A 14,258-nucleotide genomic window follows, 5' to 3' on the forward strand; every position below is an offset into this window, starting at 1 on the left:
AATGAAAAGGAAGAGGAAAGGGCGGCACGGAGGAGGAGGAGGAGGAGGAGGAGGTGCCGCGCGTCGCCGAGGTGGCACCGACGACTCCGCCCCGGAGCTCTCCCAGGGCCCCTAGCTTTCCGCTGGGTCTGGCGGAAATGAGCCACGACTCCGGGCAGGCGGCGGAGCCCCCAGAGCTGGGCGGGCGGCGCCGCAGGCTGGGCCCCGTCTCCGCCCTGCCCCGCCCTACCCAGGCTGCCGCTGACCTGCGCGCCGGGCGGTGACAGTGGCCGCCCGAGGTGCTCTGTCCCTGCACGCCACGCCCCCTGCCCGCCCGCTTGTCCTTCGGAGGCACGCCCCCTCTCGCCTCTCCGCCTCGACCCCCCTCGGGGGCCCAGGCGGGGCCCAAATCTCCGCCAGCATCGCCGCCATCGTCTGCGCCGCGTCCCTAGCTCAGCGAAGGAGAGGCCTCGCGCCGGACCCCCATCGCCTTCTGAGGTGGCCAGAGCCCCCCCGCCCCTACCCTGGATTTTCCTCCGCACTCTCGCCCACCGAGCCGCGCGCGCACCCGATTTCGCGTCCCCCACCCCAGTTCCACAGTGCCTTGGGATTCTCGTTTATCTGGCCTAGCCCCCTCCCCCGCACCTTGCCGCGCGCCCCCGGCTTCTAGGGTCCACCTAGCCCCCCGCCGTTCAACCCACCGGGTCTCCTGTCGCCCCCACCAGCCTTGCTGCTCCAGTGTCTCCAGTCCTGCGCGCTTGCAGCCCACCAGGCTTTCCTCCCAGCCCCTCGCGCCTTGCCCCCCCCCCATCCCACCAATTCTCCCCCACCAAATCTCTTGCCTCTGTGACACACTCCTGCGCTTCAACCATTGGAGCTAGCATCCCTACCCAGACACACTCGGGATCTCACTCCCCACCCCCCACTCCCCAACACACACCCCTCGGGGCTTCATGGATCCCCTTCTCAGGGCTGCTGCCTATGGCAGTGTGTTGGGATTCATTATGGCAAGGCTCCCCTGCCCCCACTGTCCCCTTCCCACTGCTCCAAACCAATCCACTCCAGGCTGCAGGGCCTTCGACCCTCCTTTCAACCAAATTTTGTGTTCTTAGAACAAACACCCTAGTGTTCCCTTGCTTAGGCCTGGCCCCACCCAGCCTGCAGCAGGCAACTCCTGGGCCCTTCTTTACCCCAGCCAACCTGACAGCTGTTGCCACACTTGCTTCCCCAACTCCTGGATATCCTTGATTTTTGGAACTCCCCCTCTCATTTTAGCTTGACTGTTCTCTTTTCCTTCTGTGTCTCAGGTGCCAGGATGGTGGGGGAACTCCGCTACAGGGAATTCAGAGTGCCCCTGGGGCCAGGCTTGCATGCCTATCCAGATGAGCTGATCCGCCAGCGGGTGGGCCATGATGGGCATCCTGAGTACCAGATCCGCTGGCTCATCCTCAGGCGTGGGGATGATGGGGAAGGGGGCTCTAGCCAAGTGGACTGCAAGGCCGAACACATCCTGCTGTGGATGTCCAACGACGAGATCTATGCCAACTGCCACAAGATGCTGGGCGAGGACGGCCAGGTCATCGGACCTTCTCAGGAGATTGCAGGGGAAGCTGGGGCCCTGGACAAATCTGTGCTGGGGGAAATGGAAACCGATGTGAAGTCTTTGATTCAGAGGGCCCTCCGGCAGCTGGAGGAGTGTGTGGGCACCATCCCTCCTGCTCCTTTGCTTCACACTGTCCACGTACTCAGCGCCTATGCCAGCATCGAGCCCCTCACTGGTGTATTCAAAGACCCAAGGGTCCTGGACTTGCTCATGCACATGTTGAGTAGTCCTGATTACCAGATTCGCTGGAGCGCGGGCCGGATGATCCAAGCCCTGGCCTCTCATGATGCTGGTGAGAAGTAGTGTGGGGAGAAAGGAAGGGGAAGGTAGGTCAGCTCAGGGCCTCACAGGACACTGTGGCAAGAGCCTCTGCCTCATCAGTGCCTGAGTGATTCTGTTGCCTTTCTCTTTGAGTTGGGAGAAAAGGGGGTAGGAAGGAGGTGGGGGCATCTCTGCAGGAAGAGGAAGGATGCCTAGCTGGGGGGATGTCTGGCTGGGTCAGTCGGTGGAACACTGTACTCTTGATCTTGGGGTCATGAGTTCAAGCCCCATGTTAGGTGTAGAGATTACTCTAAAAAATAACAAAAGAAAGAGGACTGAGTCTTCAAGAACCTCCCATTAATTGGATCTCTATGCCAAGAAAGAGTTATTAGACAATTACAGATATAGATATTGCAGATATAGGTAGGTAGGTAGGTAGGTAGAGAGATCTATCGATCCTGTGTGTGGCAACAAGGGATCAGACTAAGACAGTAGAGGATCTAGGAGGGATGCCTGGGAAGGGCAATGTTAGGGAGCAGTTAACTGACTGGGGTATGGGTTTCAGGGACCCGGACCCAGATTCTTCTGTCGCTGAGCCAGCAAGAAGCCATTGAGAAACACCTAGATTTTGACAGCCGCTGTGCTCTGCTAGCTCTGTTTGCACAGGCCACACTCTCTGAACACCCCATGTCTTTTGAGGGTATCCAGCTGCCACAGGTATTCTGTGGGGAGGTGGGGGGGGGGGCTGTGGACAAGATCTAGGGACCAGACCTTTGCACCCACCCTTGAAGGGTGGTGTGGAAAGAGTAGCTAGAGCTGGGACAAGGTGGACATAGGCCAAAGGTTGCATCCTACAGGTCCCAGGAAGGCTTCTCTTCTCCCTGGTGAAGCGCTATTTGCATGTCACTTCTCTTCTGGACCAGCTGAATGACAGTGCTGCAGAACCAGGAGCCCAGAACAACTCTGCTCCCGAGGAGTTGAGTGGGGAGAGGGGTCGACTGGAGCTGGAGTTCAGCATGGCCATGGGCACCCTCATCTCAGAGCTTGTGCAGGCCATGCGCTGGGACTGGGCCTCGAGCAAACAGGGGCCCTCGGCACGGTCTTCGTGCTCCATCTTCCAGCCCCAGCTGGCAGAGGCTGGCTCAGGGTTGCCACCCGCCCGGGTCCGGCCCTCCATTAGGAGGTCAAGGAGGTTCCGCCCTCGCTCTGAGTTTGCAAGTGGCAATACTTATGCCTTGTACGTGCGAGAGACGCTGCAGGCCGGGATGCGAGTTCGCATGCTGGATGACTACGAGGAGGTCAGCGCTGGGGACGAGGGTGAGTTCCGGCAGAGCAACAACGGCGTGCCCCCCGTGCAGGTGAGTGAGGGTGCGTGTGGGATACTGTTGGGGATTTAGCTGGGGAAGTATAACTGGGGTTCTGTGCAGGGGGCTCTGGCAGGCCACCCGCTGAGAAAGCCCCCATGGGGACTGGAATGGTTAAAGGGGAATCAACAGTTGAGAAGGGAGCCATTGGAGAGCTGAGAAAGTTGGAGTTGAGGGAGCTATCAGGTCAGGAAGACTCACTCCCAGGAAGAAACATATTGATATAGCAAGACTTTCCTAAAGGTCAGGGTCAGGGAGAGAGTAGGTGAGGCCAGGAGGAAGTGCGGGGAGCATGAGCCATCAAAGGATAGGGTGGGAGGAGAAGCAGAGCCCATCCCCATAGGAGAAGGCATCCTTTGTGTGTGTGTTCATGTTCTCCATATGCCAGCGTTGTGTTATTTGGAGGTTGTTCCAGACCTGGTCAGGTGGTCAGCCTGAGGGCTGTATGTCCTCATCATTGGGCCACAGCCAGTCATTGAGTGAGCCTTCTCTTCCCCTTCTCTTTTTTCCCATATCCTCCAGGTGTTGTGGGAGTCGACAGGCCGCACCTACTGGGTACACTGGCACATGCTGGAAATTCTGGGCTTTGAGGAAGACATTGAAGATGTGGTTGAGGCTGATGAGAACCATGGGGCTGTGGTCAGTGGAGCCCTGGGTGTAGGTGAGCCCTGGGAGAAAACAGGGTCAGCGCTGAGCAAAGGAACAGTGGTCTGGCTGGGTGGGCAGTGACATCCCCGTGCCCTGTGACCTGTAGCCACAGCCTTGCCCTCCTGGCGGTGGAAGCCCATGACAGAGCTCTATGCGGTACCCTACGTGCTGCCTGAGGATGAGGATGCTGAAGAAAGTGAACACTTGACCCAGGCAGAATGGTGGGAGCTCCTCTTCTTCATCAAGAAGCTGGATGGACCCGACCATCAGGAGGTTCTCCAGATCCTTCAGGAGAACCTGGATGGCGAGGTAGAGCCAGTCCGGACACCCAGAAGTTGGAGGGCTCACTGCAAGGGCTGGTCTGTGACAGAGCATTTGGAAGGCTGAGGATGGGGAGTGGAGGTCCACAGTTGGAAGGGGCTGCAGGGAAGAGATCTAGAACGTTCAGAGGCATTGGCAAGCTGTGTGAGAAAAGGCAGCTGCCAGCCATGAGCGGTTCCTCAAGGAGAGGATATGTGTAGAGATCCCCACCCCTACCAACTGCCCCTGGAGCCTCTGTGCCAGCAGGGCTACCTACAGTGAGAGCTTCTCCCCGATGACAGATTCTGGATGACGAGATCCTGGCTGAGCTGGCTGTGCCCATGGAGTTGGCCCAGCACCTACTGCTGGCTCTGCCACAGCGACTCGATGACAGCGCTCTCAGGGACCTGCTCAACTGCCGTGTCTACAGGAAATATGGGCCTGAGGCCCTGGCAGGGCAGCCAGCTTACCCAACCCTGCCGGAAGCCCAGGCCCAGCCTCAGGAATCAGCAGATGCATCCAGAGTGGAAGGTGGGATGCCAAAAAGACCCTGCAGCTCTGCAGACTGGCTCTAGGAGAGTGCTAGCCCAGGAGAGGCATCTGTGCGGTTTTTGTGTAATCCCGTCTGGAACAGGTGGCACCTTAGGAAGAATCTGAAGCTTAGAGTCGCTCCCTCCAATGAGTGAGGGAGGATGGAAAGTCAGAAAATTGCAAGAGATTTGAGCCTTAAAAAGCCCCCACATTTGGGGGCGCCTGTGGGCGGCTCAGTTGGTTCATTGTTCAACTCTTGATTTCCACTCAGGTCATGATCCAAGAGTCATGAGATCGAGCCCCACGCCCAGTGCGGAGCCTACTTAAGATTCTCTCTCTGCCCCTCCCCTGTCCTCTCTCTCTCTCCCAAAAAAAAAAAAAAAAGTCCCCACATTGGACTTTTTCTAGTGTAGAGAAAGCCAAATTATTGCATGCTTTTAGATACAGGGAAATGCTCTGCTATTTGCAGACAGGAAGCTCCTTTGCTATTTTAAGAATATAAAACATAACATTTGTCACAAAATTGTCTTATAAATGCATTCAGAGATGCCCTAAGATCCCCAAACCTAACTTTTAGGGGGGCCAAAAAAAAAAAAAAAAAACGTTTTTAGGAGGCACTAGGAATTATGAATCTATCTGTCCTTTTCTCATCCTAACATCACCGACAATGGCCAACCTTTGTAACTTCCATCTTCCCGTAGGAAAAGAACCCCCAACTCAGCATCCCGACACTCCTCTGAGGCGACTGATGGACGGCTGCGGTCTGCCTGGCAGAATCTTCCTGGACCTGGAGCGAGCCCTCAGCTCAGAGGGGCCTCGGGAGATGGAGATCAAGCCGCTCCTGCTGCAGCTGCAGAGGCAGCCCCAGCCCTTCCTCACCCTGATGCGGGGCCTCGACACCCCAGCGGCCAACAAGGCCCTGCACCTGACCGTTCTGAGGTGAGGGGGTGGGGAGGGGCATTTGGCAAAGGGGTCTTTGAGGCTGGCTACACATCTCTCTGCTGCTGCCGCCCGCTCCCCAGGATCCTGATGCAGCTGGTGGACTTCCCCGAGGCGCTGCTGCTCCCCTGGCACGAGGCCATGGATGCCTGCATGGCCTGCCTGCGGTCACCAGACACTGACCGAGAGGTACCCCTGCCCTGCTCCGGGGAGACGCTAGAGGGAGAGGGCGTAGGGCAGCCTCTGATGAGGCAGACCCCCTCCCTGGGCGAGGCTTGGGAGGGCACAATGGAGCCTTTGCGCTCTTGGTTTGGAATTTGTTTTTAAAACTGAATTTTATTTTTTCAAATAGGTAATACATTCATACAGGTCACAAATCAAAACAGTACAACAAGGTATACACTGAGAATTCCCACTTCTACCTCTTCTCACTTCCACCCAATTTTCCCAGTGCTTCTCCGCATGTACTTTATTGGTTACCATTTGTATTAATTTCTGTGTCCTTCTGGTGTATCCTTATGCAAATGCAAATATAAGCAAACCCGAGTGTGTGATCTTACATGCCATCTCCTTTCTTACACAAAAGGTTATGTCTGTATTACAGTAAAAGCCTCGGTACCTCCTGTTTGGCTGGGCCTGTGGGGATAAGGTGGATGAAGGAGGTAGAGAGGACATCACATCTCAGAGTCTCCTGCCACAGGGAGGTCCTGGGCTTGCAAGGCTTGGCAGTGGGTGTCTGCAGTGCACACCTTTGGGCTGTTACCCAGGTTTTCATTTCAGAGGTTGACTCATTGAGTGTCCCTCTGTGCCCCCTCCCTGCCTGTGCTTAGGGTCTGAGCATCTCAAAATGCAGCCCCACAACTGGTTCTTGGGACACAGCCTAAAAGGGAACAACCTGGGAAGCTCTCTGCACCTATTGCCAACAAAATCAGTGGTTGAGAACCCCAGGACGGCAGAGTGTCTCTTAGCTTTTCCTTATCTGTTTGCCTTAGGTTCTCTAACTCCACTCAGCCCTCGTGTCTCCCCGCTTCCTGCCTTTTTACTTCCTCATTCTGTCTTTTCACTGCAGTTGCCCCGGTACCCAGCGGGTGTAAATACTACTGAAGATGCCCTGTGGCCTGTGCCTTGTGCCCTTTATGCACCCACCCTGTCCCCATGTCAGGTGCTCCAGGAACTCATCTTCTTCCTGCACCGCCTGGCCTCTGTGAGCAGGGACTACGCCGTGGTGCTGAATCAGCTGGGAGCCCGAGATGCCATCTCCAAGGCACTGGAAAAGCACCTGGGAAAACTGGATCTGGCTCAGGAGCTGCGGGACATGGTGTTCAAGTGTGAGAAGCATGCCCACCTCTACCGGAAACTCACCACCAACATCCTGGGAGGCTGCATCCAGGTCAGGAAAGAGGGCAGGGGGAGGCTGTGGGTTCACAGCTGGGTAAGAATATGAAACCTGAGTGGGACCGGAGGAAGGGACCGTGTTCCTGAATTTGGGAAAGACAGGAGAGTCTGATGAGCCTGTGGGCATTTGTTCTCTGCACCACCTTCCGCATCTCCCACTCTGCCTCTGCCAGGGTTCTGGAGGAAGTCCCATTGCTGCTGGGTCTTTCCTTCATATGTGTTCCCGTGTGTCCTCCATGTGTGCCCTCCCTCCTCCCCACGCCCCTTCTCTCCGATGTTCCGGCTGCAGATGGTGTTGGGCCAGATCGAAGACCACAGACGAACCCACCGACCCATCAACATCCCCTTCTTTGACGTGTTCCTCAGATATCTGTGCCAGGGTCTGTGCCTGTCCCCACGTTACTCCACACCCCTCCGCCCCTGTTTTCCCTCCACACCTACCAGGCTGTGACGGCCACCCCTTCCCACTTGCCCCCAGGCTCCAGCGTGGAAATGAAGGAGGACAAGTGCTGGGAGAAGGTGGAGGTGTCTTCCAACCCGCACCGGGCCAGCAAGCTGACGGATCGAAACCCCAAGACCTACTGGGAGTCCAATGGCAGCGCCGGCTCCCACTACATCACCTTGCACATGCACCAGGGCATCCTCATCAGGTAACAGGCCCCATGTATGTGCTCAGCGACACACATACTTTTTCGTGACTTCCCTTTGTTTGTTTGGGGGAAGCACTGCTCCCCCCGCCCAACACAAACATGACCAAAGAGTCCCCTTGCCTCTGTCTACAGGGACCCTACTGGTTCCAGTTCTGATTGTTTCCTTTTCCCTGCTCCCAGGCAGCTGACTCTCCTGGTGGCTAGTGAAGACTCGAGCTATATGCCGGCCAGGGTGGTGGTGTTTGGGGGCGACAGCACCAACTCTCTTAACACAGAGCTCAACTCGGTAGGGACCCCTATACCATGAGACCACCTTCACAGGGTCCGCCCTCCTGCCCAGACTCCTAAACTCCTAAATTCTTCCCTGTCTTGCGCCCCCTAGAATGTAGAGTCCTTTCTCCCTGTGCCTATGTGATGGCATCAGGCCCTGAGCAGTGAGGATGGCATCGGGACCCCTTTGTCAGGACCCCTTACCCCTCCCCGGGCTAAGGGAAGGACAGAACAGGAGCAGACTTGAGTGCCCTCAGCATTCCCATCCACACACATGGAGGTAACAGCACTCTCTGCCCCCAACCAGGTGAACGTGATGCCCTCGGCCAGCCGGGTGATCCTCCTGGAGAACCTGACCCACTTCTGGCCCATCATCCAGATCCGCATAAAGCGCTGCCAGCAGGTTTGGCAGGAGTATGGGGTGTGGTCCGGGGACACAGAACTCTGGGTTGTGTAACTGTTGCAGATCGTGAGCCAGAGCTCCAGGCTAGGCCCTGGGCAGCTCCAGGAATAAGGCCCAAAGGTGTGGCTGACCACAGCCCGCTCTGAGGAGGATGCAGAGCAGGTGAAAATAGGCGTGTGCACATTGCAGGGCGGCATCGACACACGCATTCGGGGGTTGGAGGTCCTAGGCCCTAAGCCCACATTCTGGCCAGTGTTTCGGGAGCAGCTGTGTCGTCACACACGCCTCTTCTACATGGTTCGGGCACAGGCTTGGAGCCAGGACATAGCAGAGGACCGCAGGAGCCTCCTGCACCTGAGTTCTAGGTGTGTGCGAGCATGTGTGTGTGGCTGTGTGTGTGTGGCAGGTAAGACTGTTATGGGTGGCCCTGGCCCTTCTGTGGAGGGTATAGGTGGAGAGCCAACATGTTTGGGAAAGGGGCTGGCGTGCTCTACAGTTTGGGGAAGGAAAGAAAGAATAAAGAGATTTCTTTGGTGGGTTGGGTGTGTGGGATGTGTCTGTTAACATGGGACAGCTTCAAAGTACCGGGTGGGGATTTGGTCTGGTTGGTAGGGGCTACCCTGCCATTAGGCTGGGAAGATGCTAGGATAACTTACATCTTGAGCCTCTGACACCTGCCTCCCCCATCCTCACCCCCAGGCTCAATGGGGCTCTGCGTCAGGAGCAGAATTTTGCTGATCGCTTCCTCCCTGATGATGAGGCCGCCCAAGCGCTGGGCAAGACCTGCTGGGAGGCCCTGGTCAGCCCCCTGGTGCAGAACATCACCTCCCCCGGTAACCATTGCGACCCCTGGCCCCACTAATCGGCCCCTTCTTGTTCTGCCCCAGAGCCACCTATATTATGCCCTTGGCCCTTTTGGTACCTATGTTTGTTTGGTAGCCCAGTGTCCCCCTTCTCCTAACCACCTCCTTTCCTACATCTCCCAGGTGTCAGCTGACACCATAAGGACAGGTGGGCCTCGCTACCTGCGCCAACCCCATATGTTCTGTCCAATCCCTTTCTTGGTGCTTTCGTCCTCTTCCCCTGCCCTGGAGACATGGCCCACCACGGCTTGTTTTTCCCAATCTCCAGATGAGGATGGCATCAGCCCCCTGGGCTGGCTGCTGGACCAGTACCTGGAGTGTCGGGAGGCTGCCCACAATCCCCAGAGCCGCGCAGCTGCTTTCTCCTCACGGGTGCGCCGCCTCACCCACCTGCTGGTGCACGTGGAGCCCTGTGAGGTGCCCCCTCCAGCGGTGGCCGCTCCCCGGCCCAGTGAGTACCTGAGATTCAGGTGGGAGCTCGGTTAGGATGGCCTTCTGTCCCTCCTCCCGCTTTCCCTCCCTACCCACTAAGCCTGTTCACCTGTTTGTTTCACCCCCGCTCAGGAGCATCGTTCTGGGGTGGCAGGAGGTCAGGAACAGCCCCGGGGCTCACGCTGAGCTGAGGGGCTGCTCCCACCTTGCCTCTGCCCCCTCCCCTGTCTCCACAGAGGGCAGAAACAGAAGCCATGACTGGAGCTCCCTGGCTACCCGGGGGCTTCCCAGCAGCATCGTGACAAACCTGACCCGCTGCTGGCGGGCCGTGGTGGAGGAGCAGGTGGGCAGGGGTGGGTGCCGGGGAGGGAGGGTGCAACTGGTGGCATGCTGGGCTGTCCCTTCACGCTGCAGCTGCTCTCCTCCAGGTGAACAACTTTCTGACCTCACGCTGGCGGGATGGTGACTTTGTGCCGCGTTACTGTGAACACTTCCATAATCTGCAGAAGTCGAGCTCGGAGCTGTTTGGGCCACGGGCAGCCTTCCTGCTGGCGCTGCAGAACGGCTGTGCCGGTGCCTTGCTGAAGCTCTCATTTCTCAAAGCTGCCCATGTAAGCCTCCCACCCTCGCCTCTGCCCTGGACCTCTCCCTGCAAACCCCCCCTTCCCCACCTTCTCAAAACGACCACCCTTCTGTTCCCATTCAGCAAGGAACATGTATGGGTATATAACCATGTTTTGAAGATTCAGAGAGGGGCGCCTGGGTGGCTCAGTCGGTTGAGCGTCTAACTTCGGCTCAGGTCATGATCTTTGGGTTTGTGAGTTCAAGCCCTGCGTCCAGCTCTGTGCTGAAAGCTCAGAGCCTGGAGCCTGCTTTAGATTCCGTGTCTCCCTTTCTCTCTGCCCCTCCCCCACTCACACCTGCTCGCTCGCTCGCTCTCAAAAATAAACGTTTAAAAAATTTAAATAAATAAAAAGTGAAAGAAACACATAGTGACCTGAAGCATGCTGTGCTAATATATCTTGATGTACTTTCTTCAGTCTGCGTGCATGATTTAACAGTTTACTCACGAGTAGCTAAAATGCTTTTAGCCTGTTGTTTTTTGACCGTTACCTTAAAAGCCTTATTTCAGAGTTGCTATTTGTCCTTATTTTTTATTTAAAAAAATTTTTTTTAACATTTATTCATTTTTGAGAGAGAGACAGAGTGTGAGCGGGGGAGAGGCAGAGAGACAGAGACAGAGACAGAATCTGAAAGCAGGCTCCAGGCTGCCAGCACAGAGCCCGACACGGGGCTCAAACTTATGAGCCATGAGATCATGATTTTTTATTTTTGTATAAATTCCATCTAATGGATGTACTATAATTTACTCCAGCATTCCTTAAATATTTAGTAAGTGCTTAAAATGTGTCAGGCACTGTGATAAGAGCAAGTTCCCTGTCCGCAAAGTTTATTGTCTTCTCGGGAAGGTGCACACTTAAGCAGATGACACACTAAGACAGGCTAAGCACCCTGGCCAGCCGACAGTAGAGCAGGGGGAGCTGAAGCAGTGGCTCCTTGAGTTGCTCCTGGTCATTCTGTTGTATCAGTAACACTGCAGTGTGACCATCTTTGTCCACATAAATTATTAACTCCCATTAAATTATTGTCATTAGTTTAATTTTTAGACATGTTTGGTGTGCAAAAACACTTCCTAATTTGCACAACTGTTAACCACTTTATAAAAGTTTGGTAAGTGGGGCGTCTGGGTGGCTCAGTCGATTAAGCGTCCGACTTCAGCTCAGGTCATGATCTTGCAGTTCATGAGTTCGAGCCCCACGTTGAGATCTGTGCTGACAGCTCAGAGCCTGGAGCCTGCTTTGGATTCTGTGTCTCCCTCTCTCTCTGCCCCTCCCCTGCTCATGCTCTGTCTCTCTCTCTCTCAAAAATAAATAAAACATTAAAAAAAAAATTTTTTTTTTTTAAGTTTGGCAAAAGTGTTGACCAACTTACGAGGCAGCTTAGCTGTTCATATCTACGTCCTCAGACCTTCCTCTCTGTTCCCACTCACCTCCTCCAGTCACGCGTTCAGGGTTTTCCTGTGCCCTCCCCATTGCCCAGGTGAGTGAGCAGTTTGCCCGGCACATTGACCAGCGGATCCAGGGCAGTCGGATTGGCGGAGCCCGGGGGATGGAGATGCTAGTGCAGCTGCAGCGATGCCTGGAGACGGTCCTAATTTTCTCTGGCCTGGAGATAGCCACCACCTTCGAGCATTACTACCAGTGAGTGTGGACCTGGGGAGCGGAGGACAGGGGCAGGTGCCAGGCGAGCACCTGGGAGTCTGGGGTTGGGGCAGGCTGGAGTCCTGGCGCAGGCAGCTGGGCCAGGCCGAGTGCCCACACTGAGGCTCGGCCCGGCCTGTGTGTGACACCGCAGGCACTACATGGCAGACCGTCTCCTGGGCGTGGGCTCGAGCTGGCTGGAGGGGGCCGTGCTGGAGCAGATCGGTCCCTGCTTCCCCAACCGCCTCCCCCAGCAGATGCTGCGGAGCCTGAGCATGTCCGAGGAGCTGCAGCGCCAGTTCCACGTCTACCAGCTCCAGCGGCTGGATCAGGAGCTCCTGAAGCTGGAGGACACTGAGAAGAAGATACAGGTGGGTGGCGGTAAAGGGATTAGCACGTGGGGAGGTAGGAGGAAGAGAGGAGAGGAGTAGACCAGAGGAGGCCCACCGGCTGTCGGGAACCCCGTCTCTTCTGCAGGGGGGCCACGAGGCCAGTGACAGGGAGCACAAGAGAGAGGAGGCAGAAGGAGCGGGGGCAGCAGCGGCCACAGATGTGGCAGGGGAAGAGGAGGAGGACGAGGAGGAAGATGAGGATCTCTACTATGAAGGGGCGATGCCAGAAGTGTCCATGCTGGTCCTGTCACCACGCTGCTGGCCCACTGCCTCCATCTGCCACACGCTGACCCCCAGAACCTGCCTGCCGGCCTATCTCAGGGGCACTTTGAACCGATATTCCAACTTCTACAACAAGAGTGAGGAGCTGGGCAGAGGGCGGGCGGGGGCCGGGGGGGGGGGGGGGACTGGCTGGAAGAGGATGGGATTCAGGGAAAGAGCCTGTGGGTGGGGCTAGGCCCCAGGGTAGGAGCCTCAGTGAAGAAAGTGAGGAGCTTAGGTTTGGGGTGAGGTGGTGGGGTTGTCAAGCACCAGATCCCCAGACTGTTGCCTTTTCCATGCTTAAAACAGACATAGGACTCTCTTTAGAGAGTGGGAGGTGGGGAGGATGGAGTCAAGCGCACCTGAGGTCACCAGAAGGGACCTCCCTCAGTGGCAGGGCTCTGGCTCCTGGTCAGTCACCATAACCTAAGCTTCCCATTGGGGGCTGATCCTGGCCTGGGCAGCAACACAGGAGGGGGAAGAGACTCAGACACTGCCCTCAGGGGGCTCCCAGACTAACCAGGGAGAACTCATTTCTCGTGGATATTCCAGTTTGATGAGAGCCCCAGTCCTTCCTCATTTTGTGGTTTTGGCCTCCCTTAAAAAAATGGGGAACTCCTGGAAGTCACTGATCAGAATCCCCTTGCACAAGGCTAGGCACAGAGTGGGCTCCCGGATTCCTGAGGCTTACCCAGGAGGCAGATACAGGGAAGGCTAAGCTCTAGAAGTTCAGACCAGGAACCACGGTATCCATAAACACTGGGACACATGCTCTGCAGACATTAGCAGGGGCAGAGCTCAACCGACAGTACCCCCTCACCAGCCCTGACTCCTTTTCTCCCTGATCCTTCTCAGGCCAGAGTTACCCTGCCCTGGAGCGGGGCCCTCAGAGGCGACTGCAGTGGACATGGCTGGGTCGGGCTGAGCTGCAGTTTGGGGACCAGACCCTGCATGTGTCCACCGTGCAGATGTGGCTGCTGCTGTATCTCAATGACCTGAAGGTGGCCCTGCTCCTCTTTGCATCTGTGCTCTCTGTAGCTTGTCCCTCACCCTTCCTCCCTAAACCTCGACTCCCTATCCTCCCTCCCTGTACCTTCTCTGCTCCACCCCTTAGGGAAGACTAGAATGTTTCCCTCCTCTTCTTTAAGGCTGTCTCTGTGGAGAGTCTGCTGGCACTCTCCGGGCTCTCTCCAGACATGCTCAATCAGGCGATTGGGCCTCTTACCTCTTCGAGAGGCCCCCTGGACCTTCAAGAGCAAAAGGATGTCCCAGGAGGTGTGTACCTGGGGCAGAAGGGCCTCTGCTCTCAGCCTCCTTGTGGGCCCCCCACTGAAGACCAGTGCTTATTTCAGGGGTGCTCAAGATTCGAGATGGCAGCGAGGAGCCCAGGCCAAGGAGGGGCAATGTGTGGCTCATCCCACCTCAGACATACCTGAAAGCAGAGGATGAAGAGGGCCGGAACTTGGAGAAGAGGCGGAACCTTTTGAATTGCCTCATTGTCCGAATCCTCAAGGCCCATGGGGATGAGGGGCTGCATATTGACCAGCTTGTCTGCCGGGTAGGTGGGGCTGGGCAGTGGGGGAAGGAACTTTCCGGTGGGGGCAGGCGGGAGCAGGGGGAGGCGGGTCCACATTTGAAGCCTCTGGTTCACTACGGAGCCTGTATGTGTGTAAGGGGTGGGGTTGGGGGAGTCTGTATGTGTGTAA

The 14,258-nt window shown here is 56.5% G+C and overlaps 1 protein-coding gene across 1 annotated transcript; it reads left to right on the top strand.

The window, feature by feature from the left end:
• Positions 1–46: 46 nt before the first annotated feature.
• Positions 47–14,147, top strand: LOC125918380 (cullin-7; the record flags this gene model as incomplete). Its single annotated transcript, XM_049624382.1, has 25 exons — positions 47–477; positions 1,287–1,874; positions 2,409–2,560; positions 2,701–3,201; positions 3,730–3,868; positions 3,962–4,164; positions 4,458–4,686; positions 5,388–5,625; positions 5,709–5,814; positions 6,788–7,015; positions 7,310–7,400; positions 7,499–7,670; positions 7,851–7,956; positions 8,248–8,343; positions 8,533–8,708; positions 9,043–9,176; positions 9,475–9,657; positions 9,875–9,981; positions 10,067–10,249; positions 11,739–11,899; positions 12,054–12,270; positions 12,377–12,650; positions 13,408–13,553; positions 13,701–13,827; positions 13,905–14,147. Coding segments are annotated over exons 2-25 (4,792 nt in total), but the record flags the coding sequence as incomplete, so codon positions are not given.
• Between the last annotated feature and the right edge of the window lie 111 nt (positions 14,148–14,258).

This window comes from Panthera uncia, unplaced genomic scaffold (assembly GCF_023721935.1).
Source record: "Panthera uncia isolate 11264 unplaced genomic scaffold, Puncia_PCG_1.0 HiC_scaffold_725, whole genome shotgun sequence".
In the NCBI taxonomy this organism is placed as follows: domain Eukaryota; kingdom Metazoa; phylum Chordata; class Mammalia; order Carnivora; family Felidae; genus Panthera; species Panthera uncia.